The 24,398-nt window shown below is 41.8% G+C and overlaps 3 protein-coding genes and 1 long non-coding RNA gene across 4 annotated transcripts; 3 read left to right on the top strand and 1 right to left on the bottom strand.

Annotated features, from left to right (window-relative positions):
* The first annotated feature begins 27 nt into the window (after window positions 1–27).
* Window positions 28–14,740, top strand: LOC5520153 (L-threonine ammonia-lyase). Its single transcript, XM_001639949.3, has 12 exons — window positions 28–370; window positions 1,308–1,378; window positions 2,282–2,327; window positions 3,021–3,206; window positions 3,353–3,408; window positions 6,366–6,528; window positions 7,131–7,227; window positions 9,467–9,542; window positions 10,027–10,152; window positions 10,608–10,775; window positions 11,557–11,614; window positions 12,170–14,740. The coding sequence occupies exons 1-12, from the start codon at window positions 170–172 to the stop codon at window positions 12,323–12,325; spliced, it is 1,404 nt and encodes a 467-aa protein (XP_001639999.2). The 5' UTR covers window positions 28–169; the 3' UTR covers window positions 12,326–14,740.
* Window positions 13,722–17,284, bottom strand: LOC5520233 (glycerophosphodiester phosphodiesterase 1). Its single transcript, XM_001640028.3, has 5 exons — window positions 16,703–17,284; window positions 15,939–16,050; window positions 15,517–15,606; window positions 14,892–15,103; window positions 13,722–14,701 (listed from the first exon to the last, which is right to left on the bottom strand). The coding sequence occupies exons 1-5, from the start codon at window positions 17,131–17,133 to the stop codon at window positions 14,545–14,547; spliced, it is 1,002 nt and encodes a 333-aa protein (XP_001640078.2). The 5' UTR covers window positions 17,134–17,284; the 3' UTR covers window positions 13,722–14,544.
* LOC5520234 lies at window positions 16,545–22,284 on the top strand. The gene is made up of 8 exons (XM_001639950.3): window positions 16,545–16,656; window positions 18,197–18,306; window positions 18,819–18,956; window positions 19,318–19,440; window positions 19,850–20,002; window positions 20,686–20,776; window positions 21,332–21,564; window positions 22,008–22,284. The coding sequence occupies exons 2-8, from the start codon at window positions 18,255–18,257 to the stop codon at window positions 22,199–22,201; spliced, it is 984 nt and encodes a 327-aa protein (XP_001640000.1). The 5' UTR covers window positions 16,545–16,656; window positions 18,197–18,254; the 3' UTR covers window positions 22,202–22,284.
* Window positions 22,285–22,968: 684 nt separating this feature from the next.
* LOC125557098 lies at window positions 22,969–24,383 on the top strand. The gene is made up of 2 exons (XR_007305164.1): window positions 22,969–23,550; window positions 23,768–24,383. It is a non-coding gene; the product is annotated as an uncharacterized LOC125557098 (long non-coding RNA).
* The last annotated feature ends 15 nt before the right edge of the window (window positions 24,384–24,398 follow it).

The raw sequence follows: 24,398 nt of genomic DNA on the forward strand, positions 1-24,398 counted from the left end.
TATAAATATAAAATGTGGTTGTATCAGTTTTCCAGGTTGTATATTTGGCCAGGTTACATCTTATACAGCGTGGTGTTTGGGACTTGGGGACGCGCTATATCTGTATATGTTTATGTCTTGCGCCAGTTGTTTATAATAAGTACTAAATACCCGTAATAGAATAAAAGAAATGGCTACAGGACAGAAGGATGCTGAGTTTTTGTGCACTGGAGATAGCTCGGATGTAAAGAAACCAGAGAGAAAAAACAAAATCTCCGATTTACTCGATCCAATAACAGGCGAAGCCGAGGAGCCGATAGAAGTTTGCTTTGAAGATGTTAGTGCAGCTTCGTTTAGGATTAAAAGTGGCGTTAAAAGAACACCATGCGAGGTATATTTCTATATCAAACTATTCCTTTATTATTCTTATCGGACGTTGATATACCATATTTTTTCCTTTTAATTTATGCGTACTGTATGAGTTCAAGTTATAATTGCTGCTTATTGTTTACAAATACTACTTAATTATTGTAATCACAAAATGCTTTTACCCTTTGGTCAAGCGTAATGCTTGCAAATGTTGAGCAAATTTGTCTGAATGATTTTTAAGCTCCATATTTTGCACCAGCAGAATAGAAGAGATATTATGTTATATGCCTATTCCCGAAAGAATAAATTTCAAAATACTGCTTTTAACTTTCAAATCTTTAAATGGCCTAGCTCCTTCCCATTTAAATGAATTGCTTACACCTTATGTTCCACGAAGAAGTCTGCGCTCTGAAAAAAAAGCCTTACTGGTAGAGCCTAGGTGCAATCTTAATACTTATGGCTATAAATCTTTTATACACACTGCACCTAGGCTCTGGAATTCCTTACCTCTGAACATAAGAAATTGCAACAGTTTAAATGAATTCAAGACAATGGTTAAAACCCATCTTTTCAGAAGTGCTTTTTAACATGTTTTAAAGAACCTATCATTTCTAGCACTATATAGTAATATATATATATATTTTTTCCCCTATACTAAGTTTTCTTTCTATCGAATTGTTTGCTGTTTTTACTATATTTCTTATATCAAGTGTATTTTGAGATGCTATGAGTAAGTTAGTTAGTCTAGGATAGCTAGTTAGTTAGTTTGCTAATTAGTTAGTCAGTTACTAATTTTTATATTGTAAAGCGCCACTGGATTCATAGTAGAAGTGGCGCTATAAAAATCAATTGTTATTATTATTATTATTATCTTGTGGCCAGCGGAAAATTAGAAATTGAGTTAGTCTTCTGGCGCTTATCATTATAGCAATCAGCGACTTGCAATTTTTTTATAACAGAAATCCAAACTTTCTGATGCTGTTGACATGAAGTTGTACTTCAAGAAGGAGTATCTTCAGTTTACTGGCAGGTAAGACTGGGTGGGGTCAAGAGTCTATGGGAGCAAGTGACCCATTTTCCACATTTTGCTTTTTGTTGTATGTATACATTCCTGTGGTACTATTCCCAGATGATATTGACTACTCCCATGTTTAGTGAAATTATTGGCGTTTTATAATATTAGTGCTGAGGAGTAAAGTATCTGTTTCCCAATTCACAAATACTTGTGCGGATATTTGAAGGTGTTGGTATAAGTGTGTGAGTTGTTGACAAACAAAAAGAGTTGTAGAAAAGAATTGTAGAATCTCTATCCCCCAGTCCACAACCCTTGTGCCTATATTTGTAGGGACAAGGCTAAGATTTGGCATAGGGGGTACGTAACCCCTCCCTTTTACCACCAGAAAAGTGGTATCTTTTTATTAAAGTGTTGCCAAAGGACATTTTGTATATCTATGCCTATGGCTGAATTATGCATACTATACTTTACCCTTTTATGTGGTTAAAAAAGAAAGAGCTTCCCTCTCACAAATTGAGGAATAATTGGGACCTTCACTAAGGAATCACCTGACTTTTTGACTTTTTGGTTGGCAAACTTGTAAACACTTCAGCTTTTAGCAGCAAAAAGCAATTTATTCAGCACTTACAAATTAGCGTGAAAGTTCTTTGTCAGAAAGGTCTTATTTTCATTGCAGGATTTTATTTTCTTTTCACTTTACAGATAGTTATTTATCTGAGTTTGCCACTCAAATAAAAAGCCATGTGATTTCTTAGTGCAAGATGCTGTTGTGCAGGATTGGTGACAGAATTAGGGTGTGTTAAATAATATGGTTGGATTTGATAAAGCTACGTCACTATTACCCTGTGTTTTCTTGCATTCCTGCTCACCCCCTGCTTGCCCAAGGGGGGATGTACTCATGTGTGAATCATGTTCTAGTTTTAAGGAGAGAGGAGCACGGAACACTCTCTTGATGTTACCAAAAGTATGTGACGACAGTATTAAACACAGATTTATAATAATTCCCAGGACCTTATGCAACAAATTGAATGAAGTGTAAAATGGTTTACAGCAATATCTTATCTAAGAATGTTGTTCATTTCAGCATTGATACCATTACCTTTAAGCTATAATTTTTGACAATTATTGTTAAATCTCTTTAGTGTAGTTACTGTAGCATATAGACTCTTAAGTATTTTTTAGGAATAAGAATTTTGGTACAATATAAACTGCTATTTCAGAGTCACACAGACAAAGAAAAGGGGGATTATTTTCAAGATTTTACAGGCTATGTAATACACTAGATGTGTCTATTTATATTGATGATAAAAAATGCTAATTATCAGGGATGTTTTAATTTTTCTCTCAAACTTGTGCTAGCAAAACAAAAGCCTTTCCCTTTTATGCCTAGATATTTTGAGAAAAAAGGAAAGACCAGGGGGGGACCTAGCTTTTCGCTAAAGGGGGGGGGTTTGCTCAGTGATGAAGGAGAGGGAAATTTATTTTAACATTTGGCTTTCTGGCTGCCCAAAGGGGGGGTGTTTGAACCCCCTATACCCTCCCCCTAGATCTGCTACTGATAGACACATTTTATCCTCCATTTATAATTTATTAATAGCAAATACTATAATATAATATATAAACATATTCCATATATGCAAACCAACTTTTTTTTAAGGAACAGAAAAAGAAGGGTGTAATTGCGGCATCTGCAGGAAACCACGCCCTTGCCCTATCATACCATGGTCAGGACTTAGGTATCCCTGTTACCGTAGTGATGCCAATCAATGCACCTATAATGAAGATATCAGCATGCAAGAAGTATAATGCTACAGTTCATGTAAATGGTGCTGATATTATAGAGGTATAGTACTGTTTTATATTTTACAGTATATACTATTTCATGGTAAGATCTGAATTAATTAGAAACATGTTTGAAACATTGTGTTAGGGTTTGTCTCATGGTTTATTCAGTACTAATTTCTGATTTGCCTGCTTTTGGTTCTACAGTCTAAAGAAATTGCCTTACGACTAGCCAAGACAAATGGATTAGCCTACATTAATGGGTTAGTATTTTCTACAAGCTCCCCCCACCCTCCCCCCCCCCCCCCCCCCCCCCGGCCCTGGGTTATTTATGCTACATATACCAAGTCCTAAATTACATATACGTCAAACAATGGCTTATCAATGTTATGCATACATTGCAAAGGGGATTTAACAATAGTTAATCAATGTTATACATACAGTTGTTATCATGACAGTTGGGGCACTTTGGCCAGTTAGGTCATTTGGGCAAGTTGGGTCACTTGGGCCAGTTGCGTCACTTTGGCTAGTTGGGTCACTAGGGACAGTTGGGTCACTTGGGCCAGTTGGGTCACTTGGGCCAGTTGGGTCACTTTGGCTAGTTGGGTCACTTGGGGCAGTTGGGTCACTATGGACAGTTGGGTCACTTCGGCCAGTTGGGTCACTTTGGCCAGTTGGGTCACTAGGGACAGTTGGGTCACTTGGGGCAGTTGGGTCACTTGGGGCAGTTGGGTCACTTTGGCCAGTTGGGTCACTTTGGCCAGTTGGGTCACTAGGGACAGTTGGGTCACTTGGGGCAGTTGGGTCACTAGGGCCAGTTGGGTCACTTGGGCCAGTTGGGTCACTTGGGGCAGTTGGGTCACTATGGACAGTTGGGTCACTTCGGCCAGTTGGGTCACTTTGGCCAGTTGGGTCACTAGGGACAGTTGGGTCACTTGGGGCAGTTGGGTCACTTGGGGCAGTTGGGTCACTTTGGCCAGTTGGGTCACTAGGGACAGTTGGGTCACTTGGGGCAGTTGGGTCACTTGGGCCAGTTGGGTCACTTGGGCCAGTTGCGTCACTTTGGCTAGTTGGGTCACTTGGGGCAGTTGGGTCACTATGGACAGTTGGGTCACTTCGGCCAGTTGGGTCACTTTGGCCAGTTGGGTCACTAGGGACAGTTGGGTCACTTGGGGCAGTTGGGTCACTTGGGGCAGTTGGGTCACTTTGGCCAGTTGGGTCACTTTGGCCAGTTGGGTCACTAGGGACAGTTGGGTCACTTGGGGCAGTTGGGTCACTTGGGGCAGTTGGGTCACTTGGGCCAGTTGGGTCACTTGGGCCAGTTGGGTCACTTGGGCCAGTTGGGTCACTTGTGGCAGTTGGGTCACTATGGACAGTTGGGTCACTTCGGCCAGTTGGGTCACTTTGGCCAGTTGGGTCAATTGGGCCAGTTGGGTCACTTGGGCCAGTTGGGTCACTAGGGACAGTTGGGTCACTTGGGCCAGTTGGGTCACTTGGGGCAGTTGGGTCACTTGGGGCAGTTGGGTCACTATGGACAGTTGGGTCACTTCGGCCAGTTGGGTCACTTTGGCCAGTTGGGTCAATTGGGCCAGTTGGGTCACTTGGGGCAGTTGGGTCAATTGGGCCAGTTGGGTCACTTGGGTCACTTGGGCCAGTTGGGTCACTTCGGCCAGTTGGGTCACTTGGGCCAGTTGGGTCACTTGGGGCAGTTGGGTCACTATGGACAGTTGGGTCACTTGGGCCAGTTGGGTCAATTGGGCCAGTTGGGTCACTTGGGCCAGTTGGGTCACTTGGGCCAGTTGGGTCACTTGGGCCAGTTGGGTCACTTGGGCCAGTTGGGTCACTTGGGGCAGTTGGGTCACTTGGGCCTGTTGGGTCACTTGGGGCAGTTGGGTCACTTTGGCCAGTTGGGTCAATTGGGCCAGTTGGGTCACTTGGGCCAGTTGGGTCACTTGGGCCAGTTAGGTCACTTGGGCCAGTTGGGTCACTAGAGACAGTTGGGTCACTAGGGCCAGTTGGGTCACTTGGGCCAGTTGGGGCAGTTGGGTCACTTGGGCCAGTTGGGTCACTTGGGGCAGTTGGGTCACTTGGGGCAGTTGGGTCACTTGGGCCAGTTGGGTCGCTTGGGGCAGTTGGGTCACTTGGGCCAGTTGGGTCACTTGGGCCAGTTGGGTCACTAGAGACAGTTGGGTCACTTGGGGCAGTTGGGTCACTAGGGCCAGTTGGGTCACTAGAGACAGTTGGGTCACTTGGGGCAGTTGGGTCACTTGGGCCAGTTGGGTCACTTGGGGCAGTTGGGTCACTTGGGCCAGTTGGGTCACTAGGGACAGTTGGGTCATTTGGGCCAGTTGGGTCACTTGGGGCAGTTGGGTCACTTGGGCCAGTTGGGTCACTTGGGGCAGTTGGGTCACTTGGGCCAGTTGGGTCACTTGGGCCAGTTGGGTCACTAGAGACAGTTGGGTCACTAGGGCCAGTTGGGTCACTTGGGCCAGTTGGGGCAGTTGGGTCACTTGGGCCAGTTGGGTCACTTGGGGCAGTTGGGTCACTTGGGCCAGTTGGGTCACTTGGGCCAGTTGGGTCACTAGAGACAGTTGGGTCACTAGGGCCAGTTGGGTCACTTGGGCCAGTTGGGGCAGTTGGGTCACTTGGGCCAGTTGGGTCACTTGGGGCAGTTGGGTCACTTGGGGCAGTTGGGTCACTTGGGGCAGTTGGGTCACTTTGGCCAGTTGGGTCACTAGGGACAGTTGGGTCACTTGGGCCAGTTGGGTCACTTGGGGCAGTTGGGCCAGTTGGGTCACTTGGGCCAGTTGGGTCACTAGAGAGAGTTGGGTCACTAGGGCCAGTTGGGCCAGTTGGGTCACTTGGGGCAGTTGGGTCACTTGGGGCAGTTGGGTCACTTGGGACAGTTGGGTCACTTGGGGCAGTTGGGTCACTTGGGGCAGTTGGGTCACTTGGGCCAGTTGGGTCACTAGGGGCAGTTGGGTCACTAGAGACAGTTGGGTCACTAGGGGCAGTTGGGTCACTAGGGACAGTTGGGTCACTTGGGACAGTTGGGTCACTTGGGCCAGTTGGGTCACTTGGGCCAGTTAGGTCATTCATTCCATACATGTGAGTTGCAAGTGTACTATAAGTAATGAATAGTGATTCATACTACCCTCCCCCCTCCCATTCTATCAACAATGTGGTGAATGCCAAGCTCTGATTTATTATCCTGTTATAGATATGATCACCCCTATATCCTTGCTGGTCAGGGTACTATAGGTCTAGAGATCATTGATGAGGTCCCAGATGCTGATGCTGTTGTCATACCGGTTGGCGGCGGAGGGCTTATTGCAGGAATAGCAGTTGCAATCAAGTCACTCAATCCAGATATACAAATCATAGTAAGTTTTCTAGAAATTAGAAACCCCAAAATTGAATTAATATATCTGCTGGAAGAAAGCAGGTACACTGTACTTTCAGCCTTTGATACTCTAATGTAAGTCATTTTTAGTAGATTTTATTTTTGCCTGTGTCCAAGATGCACAATGTTGGCAGTGGGGGGGGGGCTGTTATGTCGGGAGGGGTGTAACAAGGGTCATAGACCTAGATAATAAACCTACTACTATGCTATAGTCTTCTTATGAGCTATGAAAATCATGGCCTTTTTACTGATTATATTAATCAGTTTTTCTACCTAAGGATGTAGTCATTGTTGCATGATCATTATCTGTTTTCTCCCTAAGGATGTGAGCCAGAGTATGTATTTTACTAGCATTCTTGTATGATCATTATCTGTTTTCTCCCTAAGGATGTGAGCCAGAGTATTTATTTTACTGGCATTCTTGTATGATCATTATCTGTTTTCTCCCTAAGGATTTGAGCCAGAGTATGTGTTTTACTAGCATTGTTGTGTGATCATTATCTGTTTTCTCCCTAAGGATTTGAGCCAGAGTATGTGTTTTACTAGCATTGTTGTGTGATCATTATCTGTTTTCTCCCTAAGGGGGTAGAGTCTGAGCGTTGTGCTAGTTTCCAGGCTGCTCTGGATGTGGGCCACCCGGTCAAGATAGATGCCAACCAGTCCTTAACACTTGCCGATGGTAAAACATGTTTTTAAAATGCCTCTGTCAGATCACCACTTTACCATCCTAGAAAATACAGAGTGTTAGAAAGCATTAATTCCATTGTCTCATTTGGAGAAGAGGCTACAATCATTATCAGATAAATTTGATTTTCAAGATTTCTTGGCATAATTTGTGGCTGACAAGACCTCTTTAAAGCTGGAAATTGCATCTTTCACTATTTTAAGCCAGGCCTTGATGTCTTATGAAATTATTATTCAAACTAGGCAAAATTAGATTACAATATTACATCACTACCTATGGTAGAAGGGGTAATACAGTAGTAGGGGAGATTGCGGTCATGCTTGTAGGAGTTTATACAAAAATTATGTAATGTACAGAACCCAACCCCAGTTACTGTAAAACTCAACCCGTAAGACCTCTAACCACATACACCCGTAAGACCTCTAACCACATACACCCGTAAGACCTCTAACCACATTCACCTGTAAGACCTCTAACCACATTCACCCGTAAGACCTCTACCCACATACACCCGTAAGACCTCTAACCACATACACCCGTAAGACCTCTAACCACATACACCCGTAAGACCTCTAACCACATACACCCGTAAGACCCTTAACCACATACACCCGTAAGACCTCTAACCACATACACCCGTAAGACCTCTAACCACATACACCTGTAAGACCTCTAACCACATTCACCCGTAAGACCTCTACCCACATTCACCCGTAAGACCTCTACCCACATACACCCGTAAGACCTCTAACCACATTCACCCGTAAGACCTCTAACCACATACACCCATAAGACCTCTAACCACATACACCCGTAAGACCTCTAACCACATACACCCGTAAGACCTCTAACCACATACACCCGTAAGACCTCTAACCACATACACCTGTAAGACCCTTAACCACATACACCCGTAAGACCTCTAACCACATACACCTGTAAGACCTCTAACCACATACACCCGTAAGACCTCTAACCACATACACCCGTAAGACCTCTAACCACATACACCCGTAAGACCTCTTACCACATACACCCGTAAGACCTCTAACCACATACACCCGTAAGACCTCTAACCACATACACCCGTAAGACCCTTAACCACATACACCCGTAAGACCTCTAACCACATACACCCGTAAGACCTCTAACCACATACACCCGTAAGACCTCTAACCACATACACCCGTAAGACCTCTAACCACATACACCCGTAAGACCTCTAACCACATACACCCGTAAGACCTCTAACCACATACACCCGTAAGACCTCTAACCACATACACCCGTAAGACCTCTAACCACATACACCCGTAAGACCTCTAACCACATACACCCGTAAGACCTCTAACCACATACACCCGTAAGACCTCTAACCACATACACCCGTAAGACCTCTAACCACATACACCCGTAAGACCTCTAACCACATACACCCTTAAGACCTCTAACCACATACACCCGTAAGACCTCTAACCACATACACCCGTAAGACCTCTAACCACATACACCCGTAAGACCTCTAACCACATACACCCGTAAGACCTCTAACCACATACACCCGTAAGACCTCTAACCACATACACCCGTAAGACCTCTAACCACATACACCCGTAAGACCTCTAACCACATACACCCGTAAGACCTCTAACCACATTCTCATCTCTTTTTACTTTGTATTACACATAACTGTTCAGCCCCGTACCCAGGATTTTTCTTGGGGGGGGGGGTGCAAAACCTGAAAAAGTGGACCTAATTTTCCAGAGGGGGTGGGAGTTCTCTGATAAAAATCTTACCAACCCCGAAAAAACAAAAGGGTTTTTTTATGTCTTTGAAGTATCTCCATGGGACGTTTATTGTCGGATATGGCTTTAAAAAAGTCTGACTAACGGATTGATGACATACCGGAGTGACCTACGTAGCTTATGCTTTATAGTTTTGTCTACAAATAACATGTCTATTGACAACCGGAAGTTGACTTTTGGCCGTTGTGGCGGGTGCGTTTGCGCCCCCTGCACCCTCCCTGGGTACAGGTCTGCTGTCAATGTCAGACTTCTTTCTGGCAGACCCCAAGTGCTTTGCATGTCAGATGAGACAAAATCATAGTAGCTCACATTGACAGTTTTATCTCCTAGAGGATCCTAGAGGATCCTTAGAGCCAAAAAGGGAAATCACCTGACATTGCCCCTCCTCAACACACACTTGTATAAGTTCATCACAATGTTTCTCACAGGTCTGTGTGTCTCCAAGGTTGGTGGTAATGCGTTTGTGACAGCCAAGCCATACGTGGACAAGGTTATTAGTGTGAGGTATGAGGGAAAAAGAGTCTACCCCTTTACCCTAACTGCCTTAGGGGTAGCAAAATGGGTGTGGTTGACAGCATTTTTAAGCTGAAAGTCCAAGCCTAAGCATTGCCTCAAGGGTTGATTTTAGCATAACATGGGATAAGAGTCAGGGGTGCCTGCAAAGACTGCTGGGTCTCGTTCTAGTTGGCATAATAATGGCAATAATAATTTAATTATGATTATAAAGATTGTAATCTTTAAATTATAGAAAATTTTCAGGTGTTCTAAACATTTTTGTATCTATTACCTAAATACTAATAGAGATCAATGGCCATATGGATTTTTTTTTCCCAAACGGATGGGAAGAAGCATAATGTTATTTTTTTCCTCCTCAGTGACAATTCTAAGAAATATTTTGCTAGTTTATTTGTCTTTCATATCTTCTTTTTTTTAGTGTTAATAACAAGTGACTGTTAATGTGACATAACGTTTATATTTGCTTTCTCAGTGAGGATTTTATTGCGTTAGCGATCCTGCGGCTGGTTGAGGAGGAGAAGGCAGTCGTGGAGGGGGCAGGGGTGACAGCCTTTGCCGCCATCCTAGCTGGAATGCTACCAGAACTCAAGGGAAAAAAGTAAGAATTTAAAAAAATCAAGGTGGTCCAACTTTATTGGATTTAACTCTGCAACATTTTGGCTTAAAAAGATGAGCATCAGGCCAAAGTCGGATCCAGACTTTTAAAGACTGAAGATCTGCTAACTCCTTTTCAATGTTTGCAATTACACTAGCCTGCTTGCAGGCGGTACTTGGTTATCATCGCGGAAAACCCTCTCCGTTCGATAGTCGGGCGCCATATTGTATTCTAAGCCGCACGGTTCCTGGGGGCGAGCGCAAAAACGGACGCAGGGCCCAGGACGCGATGATAACCGAGTACCGCCTGCAAGCAGGCTAAAATTACACTATAGATACAAATAAGGAGCTTATCTCTCTGCATTATTTTCCTTAAATTATTTTTACACATTTTTGGGAAAGAGATTAAAAGGTTCCATGGATATTTTTTTATTGAAAAAAGCCATCTTTTGCTTCCAGGGTTGTGGTTCCTCTTTGTGGGGGGAATATTGATTCCACGGTATTGGGTCGCTGTATAGAGAGAGGTCTAGCAGCAGACGGTAGGCTCTGTCGTATGATTGTAACGGTTAGCGACAGACCTGGTGGGATAGCTGACCTCACACGACTACTAGCTTCACTTGGTGCAAGGTACAGTAGGTTGCATTATCCATACCTGTCAACTCTCCCGCTTTAGGTGGGAGTCTCAAGATTTTGGACCCGTTCTCCCGCTCTCCCGCGTTAAGCATTAAATCTCTCTCTTTTTAGTGATTTTTTTTGCTTCCGAAAAATTATTCTATAGAAAATCGTTCATTTTGCCTATTTTCTATTAAAATATTTGAAACAATAATTCCCTTGCGTAGCGCAATTTATCTAAAACCCTCGTGAGATCTATAAGTGTATTTGTTCGAGAGAGCTTTCTATACGGCAAACCAGCAACGTTAAACCCACCCCTCACCAAATAAATTCTCAAGCCTTGCGATTTTCAGAGATTGACAGGTATGCATTATACGTGGGCTCGATATTTAATTTATGATTTAGGCAAGTAACTGGTGTAGGTGATCATGATTGCCAAAAACAGTTTTCCAGGGAACGGTTTACCCTAACACAGTATTTCAAGATTTAACACCTGAGCAAATTCTATAGATATGCCCTGCATAATTTCTTTGTTTTACATTCTCTCTTGTGAAATAAAGGCAATTTGGTAAAAGTTCTTTGAATCAGTCAATCATTAAAATAAAACATTAAAAAGAGCAAAGAACAAGACTTCTTGGAAAATTTTGTAGTGTGTACATGATTCCTCTTTCCAAAATGTTTGTTACAGGCATACTGGTGGCCTACCTATGAATTGGTTGAGACTTTGTTGACCTTGGTCCAATTTCCAGGCAAAGTCTCTTATTTTATTTTTCATACTGTATTCTGCTTATTTCAGTGTAAAAGACATGTACCATGAGAGAGCATGGCTGACATCAAGTGTATTTAGTGTACAGGTAATAAAGGACAGGGGCACCAAGTGTATTTAGTGTACAGGTAATAAAGGACAGGGGCACCAAGTGTATTTAGTGTACAGGTAATAAAGGACAGGGGCACCGCTGTGGGCTTGCCCAGGGTGTGTAGGCATAACCAGCCAGACTTCCTATTGGTAGTTGTTTCTTACTGAAGGATTGCAGGTAATCAGGGCGGGGTCACTGGAAAGGGGCCCACCACCAAGTTGGGGGGCACTGTTAAAAAAACTTGTCAGAAGGTAATTATTTTAGGTTTTAGCTCCCATTTTTTATTGTTATTCTATTCTGTGAAAGTGAGATGATACATGTATGTTAAAAAAGGCCAACCCACAAATGCTGCATTTTACCTGGTTAATGCTTAATCTACCCTGTTATTGTTCCATATGTCAACTGTAGTTGAAGTTTGTTGGAGTGGTAAGCATTGAAATAATGGGATAGGCATCACTTCTATTTGGACCACTAGCTAGATTATATTTGTAAAAGTCATTAACTTGTAATGTAATGATTAGGAAATTCATTTAACATTTGTTTTGATTGCAGATTAAAGTTGTTATAGAAGTTAGAGACAAAGAACATGGGCTGGAGGTAAAAGAAGCACTAGAAAATAGCTACCCCAACAATGTGATGTGGGGGCAGGACTACAACTTTGTACAAGCCAAGCTGCACAAAGAACCAGAGAGGGGGACTGGGAAGTAATCAGCATGCCCTTAGGTCAAGGTCACACTGGTAGTGTGTGGTTGTCGTAAGGGAGAGGCAGATAATAGGGGTATCCTGATTGAGTCAGGGACATTACCTATTTCAATAAATGTTGTCAGTGCAAATGGCAATTGGCAAATGGCAGTTCTAATACCAATGACTGCTTATAGGTAATATTATTTGTAAGAATAAAGATGATAAGTAATATAATCACAGAAATTATCCACACTTTTGTACATTCAGTAGAAATTTGACGAGTTCCATGGTATTTTTTGTTAGAACTGCCATTTGCCAATCACCATTTGCCGTTTCGCACTGACACGTTTTTGAAATAGGTATATATGTATTCTGTATAGGTGTCATAAGGGTCCAGGGGAATAATGAGTGTGTCTCAAGGGTCTTGGGGCATGTGTGCTGTGTTGGTGTCATAAGGGTCCAGGGGAATAATAAGTGTGTCTCAAGGGTCTTGGGGCATGTGTGCTGTGTTGGTGTCATAAGGGTCCAGGGAAATAATGAGTGTGTTTCAAGGGTCTTGGGGCATGTGTGCTGTGTTGGTGTCATAAGGGTCCAGGGAAATAATGGAAGTGCCCAAGGGTCAGGGGCATCTATGGTAAGGTCAGGAACAATGGGTGTGTCCCAGGGTTGCAGGTGTGGCCAAAGAAAATAATAGGTGAGACAAGCACACCACATACTGTATGTTGGGCTAGGGGACAAGGGAATAATGGGTGTCAAATATGTATATTGTATGGGTGTTCTCTGAATCTGTGTGAGATTCAAGCAAGTTGTCTAGAACTAACTGAATTTCTTGATATTATAGATTTATATTCCAATAATTTCTTCAGATATTTGGTACCCTGCATTGCCAAAAATGATTATTTTATGATTAGATAAAGGCTTTATTTTTAGAATGGGTCAATGTGTTTGCAATAACCATTTTAGGGGATTACTGTTGAATCCGTGGAATCGCGACCCATGTTTTCAAAACACTATTTGATTTGGTTTTCTGTTCCATCAGTAAAACCAATCTGAGCCAGCAACCAGAGTCTCGCTTTGTGCACTTCCCTGGCTTTCCTCTGGGCGAAAACCAGACAGTGTCACGACAGAAAGCCAGGCAACTGCACTAGGTGAGAGATGGCAAGAATCTTAAGAATCTGATTGATTTGACTGGGGGAACAGAAAATCCCAAAAACAAATCGATGTTTTGAAAATGCGGCGTCAAGATACAATGGAATTGACAGTAAATGCAATGTCATGAGCTTGCCCGGCTATTTATTGAATGGATAAACCATTGATGGTGATATTTCCTGGATCACTTTTATAGAATGGTTATTCATGTTAGTGGTCCATGGGTCACTTTCTCATTAGACTATTTAATCTGAACCAATATAAGCCATGATCGTGGTTCATCACACTTTTATTGTGAATAGTGTTAAACACGAGGTTCTGCTATAAAAGGGAAAGCTCCTCCCATCCCCGGGCTCGAATTTGCAATTACAATCATAACACTGCCAAGCTACTGTAGCCATGACAAATTATGTCTCTTGTAAAATTGCTATTTTTGCACAGGTAACATGGCAGTCAGTGATTTGCTCTCCACTCATGTTTTCGGTGCAAAATTTTAAATTTTAGGCTATCCATAATCTCTTGAGCTAATGATGCTTTATTCCATTTAGGTTTTAACAATAATTAGCATTTCATTTAATTGAAAATGGCAAAATTTTCACAGAAAATTTGCACATGCCCCCAGACCCCCCTATATAATATTATTTACACCCCTGAAAAAATGGGCTCGAAATCAACTTTTCTGCTGGCTTGGAGGTGTTTAAGCCTGCTCCGCCGTCCCTTAATGACATGTCAGTGCCCCCCATGCACACATACAAATTTTTAGCTTTTTTTGTTTTGGAGGAGGGCCTTTATTTTTGGTAGCCTCTTTGGGGGAGGGACACCATTTCTATCCTTTATTTTTGGGGAGAGTCGAAATTTTTGAAGCAAAAAAAAAAAACTTAGCAGCCCTCCCCCCCCCCTAAATAATGACCCTTCCCTTAGCATTATCCATGTTTGAACATTGGATCTGTATCATTCAAATAGATTGAGTAGCTAGATAAGAGTTCATTTATGTATGTCTGATTTGGCTTTCAAGAATCCTGACCAGATTCCATTTCAGCCTTGCTACCTCCCTTCATAGAAAAAGCAGACATTAATAAAGTAACTGCTCGATGTCACACAGACTGCTCCTCATATGGCGTCTCGCTACAAAGATAATCTGTCATTATTGGAAGCTTCAGGCTCTGTGAGAAAAACTTTTGCTCAACGGGGTTGTTAACAGTCCATAATACGAGGCTGACTCCACGTTCTCTCCACTCCTCCACATAGAACCTGAAAAAATAACATCAGAAATAAAACTAGAATCATACAGTCAGTTGTCCAATAACAAACACTCTTGTAAGCAGAGAGTTCTAATAATGACCCAGGGGGGGGGGGAACATTGCTTAGAATGCGTGAGGGGTGGGGGCGGGTGGTGCCAGCAGAGCCAACAATCATAAAAAAATATATATACAAAACTTACTTAGAAACGTGGTCCTTGTTGCATAGAAATACACTAACTCCCAAGAAATCAAACACCCAAGAATGCAAGTGCAGCTCCCATATTCTGTCAAGGACGGGAGTAATGAGCTGTAACCATAATGGCTTGTGGCGCGGCACCCCATCCATCCTGTTAGCTATCACATGCTTTCGCCATGTTAGAGCGGTCAGAATGTTGGGGTCTGCTCGACGAACCTAGACATGGAATTGAAGTTAATGATTGAAATATCGAGCACATAAAAAGGGCTCATTTGGGTACTTATAGCTGTCAACCTCGCTTTAGGAAATATCTTGAGAAAATATGGTGAATGTGTCAGAAGTACTGAAGCTAATGCAGGAGAATACAGTACTGTAACTATGGATATTTTAAAAGAAAATTAGGCTTGAGAAAAGGTTCAAAATCTTGAGACTCCCGCCTAATGCAGGAGAGTTGACAGTTATGGATATGTGTTTGTAGTGCTGGGGCCGGTTCCTAGAAAGCAGGTTAGCGTTAACTTAGGGATAAATATGGCTATCTTGACATTTGATTGGATAAAAAGGGCATTCATCCCTGGGTTAGCGTAAACCTGCTTTCTAGAAACATGGCCTTGGTTTATAAGCATTCATACCTCAAAAATCACATTTGGGTAAAATGAACACACCATAGCTTTGTCATAAAGCTCATATCTGGCGAATACATCTTTCAAACAGTTTGCTACCTGGAAAGCAAGTTTACAGTCAATAAATTGCATTGTATACTTACTTGGAGTGGTTCCTGCAATAATACGATATCATACTTTCCACCTACATGAACTTAATATGAAGCAAATAGATAAACAGATATATTTGCCTCACTTATAGAAGGTCTTTAGTATAATATATATATTTTTTTGCTTTTAATTTTTTTTTCTGTTCTCCTTTAATTGTGTTTTTATATTTTTCATAGACATGCTTTGCTGTTAGAACAAAATTAAACACTTTTTTCTACTGATAAATAATATAGCTGCTTAAACGACAAAATAATGGCTGACACAGTCGTTGCAACATATACCTTGTTAGCTTCAGTGAATTTTTTAACGTCAATGTACATTTGAAGCCCAAGGTTAATGCACGTTGAGATGGTCTCTTCCAGGGATGGAATACACTCATTCGGAAACTGCTCCCTGTAGCGAAGAAAACGATAATTGTTAATGGCAGATCAGCTGATTGTAAAAAAATAATAATAATAAGCGGATCAGTGGATTTGATGACTCCTATTAACCCCCAGTTTTGCCATCTTTATACCCTCAAAGTCTCCTCAACTATATGCATCAATGGGACAACTGAAGTAATGCCAAATTTTACATAAATATTTCTTACTTGACATATTCTTTTTCTCACATTTTTCACAAAAAGAGGACCCCCATTACTGATATGCAATCTTGGAGGCAAATTTGTAATTTTTTTCTCCCAGTAAAAGTACTAAAATTTTAGAATGAAAGAAATACGGAAGGCCAAGGACCCCTTCCTCCCCCTCCCCACCACCCCCTGGTCCCCCATTGTTAACGTATTCATACATGCCTGGTTGTAAACATTTAACATTAATAACATTTAATAACAACAACGACATAGAAACAATAATTTCAAACAAAGGGAATTTTATAATTTCATGCACCGCAAAGATCAACACATCACCGGTGAAATGACTCTCATGTTTGGATAGGTTATCTCTGTGTCAATGTAGCGTCAATGACTCCGAGTCACCTACACTTGACCGTTAAAGATGCACAGTAAGTATCTATTGGTCTATGTTATTGTTATTAAAGTATAAATTACCGCGTGGAGTGCCTTGCTGAAGCATTCAACAGTCTGAGCTGTTCAAAGTCCATATCACTGACATTTCCAACGCCATCTGTGGTTCTATCAACACTGCTATCATGAATTATTACTGGGACTCCGTCTCGTGTAAAGTCTAAGTCAAACTCGACTCCGTGGGCACCATTTTTCTTGGCATTTCTAAACGCGGCGAGAGTGTTTTCCGGGGCTTCGAGGCCGGCACCGCGATGAGCAATAAGAACTGGCGAATCCCTGTTCGATGCATTCCTTCGGATAAAACTTTTCACAACATATGGACCGGGTTTAGGAAAACGAAGCAATCTATATAAAATAAAAACAAATCCCGCTAGGAAGAGTAAGAAAAGAACTAAATAAATATGGAGTCCATTCGTCACAGCGCTGAGAGCCATTTCTACGAACATTACGAACATTTCCGATGAGGCCTGGGGACCACTGCAGGTCCGTGCGCGAGAAAGGAAAATCTAGAATTTCTCAATAAATTGGCTACGATGGTTATCTCTAGTAAAGATAGGCGCAATTGGCAGTTTAACAATATGTTTACTATGCATATGTAAGATTTGGGTATCGTCCAGAATATTACAGGTGGTTTGCGGGTAGCATAATTACCACAGGAAGCCCGATACACATGGGTTTGATTATAAACACTTCTGTTGAATTTGCGTCATATCCAGGATGCATTGAGATCGCTCAGGCGGTTCGGAAAGCTCTGAAAAAAGAGCCAAAAATAAGAATGGTGTTAATAAATCAACTCATGGTTAAAATGGTATGTTGGACACTTCTGTGAATGGAAATAGAGGCTTCGCTGACCTTTCGAGCAACGATTTATCTCCCTTATTCCACCACGCCTACTCACACCACCCTGATTTTCTACAGCTTGTCTGTGTTTTTTAGTCAGACCAAAGATAGGGTCTCCTCTATTAACAACACGTAAAAAATTAGGCCGTATCATTGATTTAAAACATTAGTCCAATAATTTATTTAAGTAAAACCCATGCACAACAAAAATAAATTGGAAAAACAAGAAAAGAGAACTGTAGCAGAGGTATATACCTGTCTTTAGGTCTTTGTGTCCCTTATTTGGAGAAAAGATCAAATAAAAAAGGGGCGTTTACGAACGTGAAAGTGAAATTTCTTATCGGAGAAAGTAGGAGAAAAATTTTTTTTTAAAAAACAAGTCCAGAATGTTTAGGCAGCAATTGCATGAATTGGGAAGATTATTTTTTTTAACACAAAGCCTTTGTGTTTAAGCGCCGCAAAGCTTGAATTTTATATTTGCCTTACTAAGAAGTTTTAGAGTTTTAGATGGTATGTAGCTTTTAAATAATGTTTGCGTATTTGTAGCCCATTTAAAATTAGTTGACACAGTTTTGACGCATCATCATAATCTAAACAGTCAATTTATCTACAAGAAATTTCTTGTTTTAAAACTAACAGACTAACCTTACAAAGCTCTTGAAAGCTTTCGGTTTTCAGTTTCAGACGAGCGAGTGACTATCCGATAGCGAGCGAGTATCCCTAAAAAGTGTAGAAGATGGTTGGTCTTGCCTTGTGGGTATTCATGGTAATGCTAAACTTCACTTACGGTAAGTGAAAAAAAAAACGGTCTAAAAATGACCTCCATATTCTCGTTTCGGATTGCGGATCATCTGTTTTCATACTAAGGGGTATCTTTTTTTTAAAATTGCAGTAAAAGCACATATACTCGCACTGATTGGTTCAATTTGACGAAGATCTGTCAGAAAAGTAAAGCTTATACATACAGTGTTCTTGTATTGAAAATATTTTGCATAGTTTTAGTGTGTGTGCTTTTAAAAAGAAATGTTTCTCTGCAATCTTTCAATTGCGATTCGAAATCTAGTTCCCCCATCACCACGCTTTTTTTGGGTAGGGACCCACATGCTTTACAAAGAGCCTGTGTCATATAGCCACCAATTCGTCAGACTGGCAAAGCAAGTTTTGAAAAAGGATCCATTTTTGTCGATTGTGTTGGTAAATGAAGTATAAAATTGAGTTTGGTAAATAAAATATAAAATTTATTTCGAAATTTAGCAAAAGTGTGACTGACTACGGCTCATTTAATCCTTTTTCGTGCTAGGAACGCATTACGACATGTACAAGAAAATAAACACAGGCGGCCCGGTCTGCTTTGAGGCAAAGGGAGACAAGCCTGCCGCGGTGACGTACAATGGGACGGAGGAAGTGGTTTTTGGCGTTGCGCTTGTGCACGTATCCGGTATGACCTAAAACACGCCATACAGACTTGTCCCCATGGCAACTATAACCTGACTGAGGTCCTGATCTCAGTCTACCAAGACAAGCGTTTATAACTAAGTCTATGGTTGGCTCCGTCGAAGGGCTAACGCTCGAAACGTCAGCGCAATTACTCTGTTTTGCAGCTTGTCTGTTAGTCTTTTTAGTTATACCAGCGGTATTTGTTCGTTAAGAGTTTGGGGAATTCAGGGTTTGTCCTTTGTCCTAAACAAGGTAATGTTATTTAAGATAAGATCCTAAACAGAGCCAGGGGTTACAGACCCTGTGAGGCACCCCTAAACAGGAGCTTAGTATTCACTACCGTCTCGTGGTATTTTTTTTAGGAAAGGTTTCCTGCAACGGAAAAGGTTACAGTCCTTTTGGGTGCGGAGGGAAGTCGTTCAATGTCTTCGTCACGGACCAGCAAGATGAAGTCATCCTCCCAAGGAAAGAGCTCGTCAGAGATGGTAAAGCAACATTTTTTATCTAGCGAAGGCCAGAAAGGCAGAATAAGAGGATTGAGAGCATAGACAATAGACATGAAGCCGGGCCTTAGCGGACCTAGCCTCCCTCGTAGGCGTTTTTAGGCGAGCGACGCGTGCCTAAAAACGCCTGCGAGGGAGGCCTACAGCGGACCTTGAAATGCTTTAGGGGGAGGGAGACACAGAAAAATAAAAAAAAAAGATACAGCTGGAGGGAGCCATAGCCAAACCTATTCTGGCCATTTCCTTATCATGTTAGAAAAAAAAAACCTGGGAACAAGACCCCTCCCTCCTCAAATAAGTACTCTCCCTTAGTATGTTATGGCTTTTAAAAATTAAGAAATTATGAACAAAGAGTAATACAACTAAATTAGGGTTGTTTTTTTTTCAACAGTTACCGCCACCCATGTCCCAATATCTGTCCGGAGCGAAGGTTGTGATGACGTTGGTGTTAAGCCATGTGGAATTGCTCGGATTTGGGTCAACGGAAAAGATTACAGTCTGCATAGACGAGGCTTTAACTTCGTGGTCGTAGACCCAAAGACAGGTATTAAACTATTCTCACTGGGGCTACCCCGTGAATATGATAGTCGACTTCCGGCATGGCGCACGGTGTTTCCTCCTCCTAGTGCAGGCGTGTTTCTACGTTTCGCAATTCTAGCACCTCGCCGGCTATATATTGTGGATACATTTTGAGAATCTTAAGCCCAGCGCAAACTGCGCTAGCACCAGCCAGCATTGCTGGCGACTTTTCGCTTGACTGACTAAAGGACGAAGGAAATGTCAAAATGGGAAATGGACTTTCTGATATTTCCTTTGTCTTGTGGTCAGTCGAGCAAGAATTCGGCAGCAATGCTGGCTTGTGCTGGCGCAGTTTGCACGGGGCTTTACACTTCGCGTTTTCGACTGCACAAGGAGCCCCGCGACTATGGAGACGCACATGTTCGCAGGCGTTATCCGCTCACATCTTCCAGGGCATTGTTACCGGGTAACCTCGTACTACTATATCATTATAAAGGCATTGCATAACAAAGGACTCGATAAATAGGGTTAAAATGATCCTTCCGTTAAAAGTATTGTTTTAGAGTCCTAGTAAAAAAAAGCAAGGATTTGATTATTAGTTCTAGAACAGTAGAAGAAGGTTGTGTGAATAAGAAGTATTCAGCCTCATCCAAGGCGTCTGTCTCTAATGCGCCACCCCTTTTGATCATTCTAAATTCCTTTTCATAGGTAGAAAACTTGATGCCCAATCTTTTGATACATACGTCAAGCCAGTTGACGGTGAGAGGGCTTACAACTACACCAAGTCCCTGAAGGGCGAGTAAGTAAAGCAAACGCTGGTTTTAGTGCTTTGGGCGCTTATTTTATCTCTAAAGTCGTGCGAGAAGAGTTACGTTTGGTCGCGCGGTGTGACGTCATCAGCCTGATGCACCGCACTAGCTTTGAGTGAGAATTCTGTGCCGGCGCCATTATCAAAAACACATTCTGAAAACCCTATTCTATAGACTAGATAAGTGTGTAATGTATATGTATGATGTATGTATGATGACTGTTGTGAAGACATTGTTCTTATGAGGTAGTCTGAACTTGAAATAAGCGCCAGGACAATTTTGGGGGGATAACCCCAAACAGGAGAGGGAGGGATAGCTTGGACGTGTCATAATTGTAATACTAGCTCTAGGGAAACACGCCGAGTAAACATTAATCAAACTAACTACGGACGGCTTTTATGATAAATCTCAGCAAACACTTTTTAGATAGGATGGCGGACCATAGAAGGTCCCGGATGTACACAGGATCCCCATACATAACACAGGTATCCCAAACATGACTAAGCATGATAGTACAATAACATGTAACGTCTGTAACTGGACAGTAAAATTGTGCTGGTGGCTATCCAAGACGCAGCGTGGGAGCAATTGACCAAGTTCCCGATGCACCAAGAGCTTATCAGACTTGGAGCAAAAGGACCCATTATAAGGGGATTTCGCACTTCGCTCGCTCTGATTGGTTACGCGGGCTCGGAAAGACCCCAGTGGTTATCCTTTGGACAAAATGCGCGATACAAGGGCCCAACCACAGTCACTGCTAACATCCCATTTAAAACAGGTACTGGGTACGCTCATTTAGCATGAGCCTTTGATTAAGTGTAAAGGGAGGAAGAAAAGTGGGAGGGGACTAGGGGATGGGGTAATCACAGCATTGCGGGAGGGGGGGTCTTTTTGGACGCCCCCTTCCCTTGGTCAGGTTTATAGATGATTGGAACATTTTGAGTAAGTACGCAGCTGCTTTGTCTCCTTTTATCTTTGTTCTACAAAGGAGTTCTTTTGTCTCTATTCTTCTCGTTCTTTGTGTCGAGGTGCGGATATTGTTCATTTGCCCACTCAAATTGCAGCTTTTAAGAGCCTCGTACTGACCAAACATTTTGAAATCAAAATGGATATTATAGATAGAATGACTGATGGATTAAGCAGTATTTGTGTTATAACTTCCTGAGATCACAAAGCATTTTGCTAACCAGGTTCGACTGAGTCATAATTTGTCACTTTCAGGCAAGAGCTTCTGGTACAAGGTAACCAATCGTGACGTCACGTCCAAGTCCATTTTGCTCGCCGATGTGCTGAACCCATTCCTACTCGGCCCAAAACAGCAGCTGAAGGTCTGGTTCGGAGAGGATCTTGACAATCAAGCTGAGGATGACAACGCGGGTCGCACATGCGTAGATGTGTACGCTTGGCTGGCCTGATCGCGGGCTAGCAAAGAATTTATCGCGAAGTTTAAAAAAGTAAATAAACTTCATTATTGAATAAAAGAAAATTTATTTTCCAATTTTGTTGTTTTGTTGATGATTAAGGTCGTAAAAGCACACTCATCTGTTGTCAGTTTATCAGGGACAGGCTCTTATCATCAAAACAAGTTGTGTGATAGTTAAAATTCTATAATTCGAAAAACTATGAGAAATAATTCATATTTGATTTAATTCATATTTGGTCCCTTAAACAACACCCAGCTGGGAATTGCACCCAGTCCACGCGGCCGGTATACGATCACGCATGCTCTCTTACACCACCGAGGTTTCGTGTTGTTTTGGCCGAGGAAAAAACCTTTAGTGGGACCCAAACCATTTTAGGAACCCACCAGAGTAAAACCTCAATTTTGTCCCGGTTCGAGTCTGGGACGGGTAAGCCAAACGAAACAAGATAATCACATTGACAACTTTGCGAAACATTGCAGCACATGCCCCTTTTTCAAACTGCCGGAAATACTAAAAAGCGATAAATGGTTAGGAGTAAAAAAAAGCAAATGTGCGAGCTTTGAAAAAAAGCAACATCGAAAACGTCAATGTTTTTGAACTTTGGCATTCAGAATGTTCTTAGGACCAATAGGAAAAGGTTTCTCTCGTACAACGTTTCAATTGTCCGGCTGTCACCAAATGACATCGTAGGTGCAAACGAGATGGTCATTCTATTTGTGACGTCAACTATGACGTCATCAAAAACAAACTTTGCTCGAGATAATCCAAAACAAAAGAATGAAGTCCTCAAAATCATTCAGATCTCATGATAGAAATGATATGATCTCATGACAGGAAAACTAACTTGGTGGAAGATATGGGTGCAACGAGGCATTAACCCCATAAAAGTGGAGCAATGGTGGTCACTCCAAGGTTGCCACAATCCCATAAAAGAATCAGACAACCAAACTTGGTAGATGTCATTAGCAGATGATGACAGGGGGTTCAACGAGATAGTCACGTGACATGCGTGGCAATCGATAACATCACAAGTAGTTGTAAGGCTTTATATGGAAATCATAGAACGAAAATAAGCAATTTGGGGGTATGGAGTTCCTCATTTGTATATTACAAAAACATAATCATCCAGGATCTACCAAAAATAAGTCGCCAAAAAGGTCTTGGAGCTGCAAAAAAGAAGTCGCCGAAACAGTATTGGAGCAACCAAAAAGAAGTCGCAAAAAAGGTCTTGGAGCAACGAAAAAGAAGTCGCCAAAACTGTCTTGAGCCAACCAAAAAGAAGTCGCTAAAAAAAGTCGCAAAAAAGGTCTTGGAGCAACCAAAAAGAAGTCGCCAAGAAGGTATTTAAGAAACCAAAAAAGATGACCAAAAAGATCGCCAAACACACAACATCACTATTTTCCTTCTAGTATTTTGAAACAAAGCTTTATGACTACTTATGACATAAAATGACGTCACACATCACGTGACCATTCGGTTGCCTACCCTGAAACCTAAAACTGCTACATTATATCTTCTAAAGTTAGTTTTCTGATGATGTTTCTATTAATATTTTAGTTTGACCTCTCGTTAGACCACCTACATGACGCCGACCAAGTTGTCGCCAAAAGATGTTTCTATCATGAGATATATATGAAATATGATTGTTTTGATGTCAAAATATTTTATTTTTTTATGACGTCACCGATGACATTATTCATCACGTGACCATCTCGGTGCATCCTTGACACATGCATGACCAAGTTTGAATGCCATACGATGACCTCATTTGTAGACATTCGGCACCACGCGTCACGAAAACTCGAGTGGATGGAGAATAAATATCAGCTAAAAAATAAAACATCATTTTATTAATACTCAAAATGTATACAACTCAATGATTTTACGCTAAGTTTCTTGACATAAATTGATGCAATTACAATGTTACATTCAATATCAAATGTTAAAGAGTTTACATTTACATAGAGATTACACTGTTTTTATAACTGCAATTACAGGTGTTTATTTTAAGGATGATTAGACCGTTGACCAATTCGAAATATCGCTAGAGGGTCGTCCGAGAAACCCAATGAATCGCGCTCAAGATAAAAAAAACCTTCGTAGAAAAAAACTAAAAGAAAAATCGCCAAAACGATATCCAGGTGAATACAATATGATCGCAACGAACACTTGACAAAAAAAGATCAAC

This window comes from Nematostella vectensis, chromosome 12 (assembly GCF_932526225.1).
Source record: "Nematostella vectensis chromosome 12, jaNemVect1.1, whole genome shotgun sequence".
Lineage (NCBI taxonomy): Eukaryota > Metazoa > Cnidaria > Anthozoa > Actiniaria > Edwardsiidae > Nematostella > Nematostella vectensis.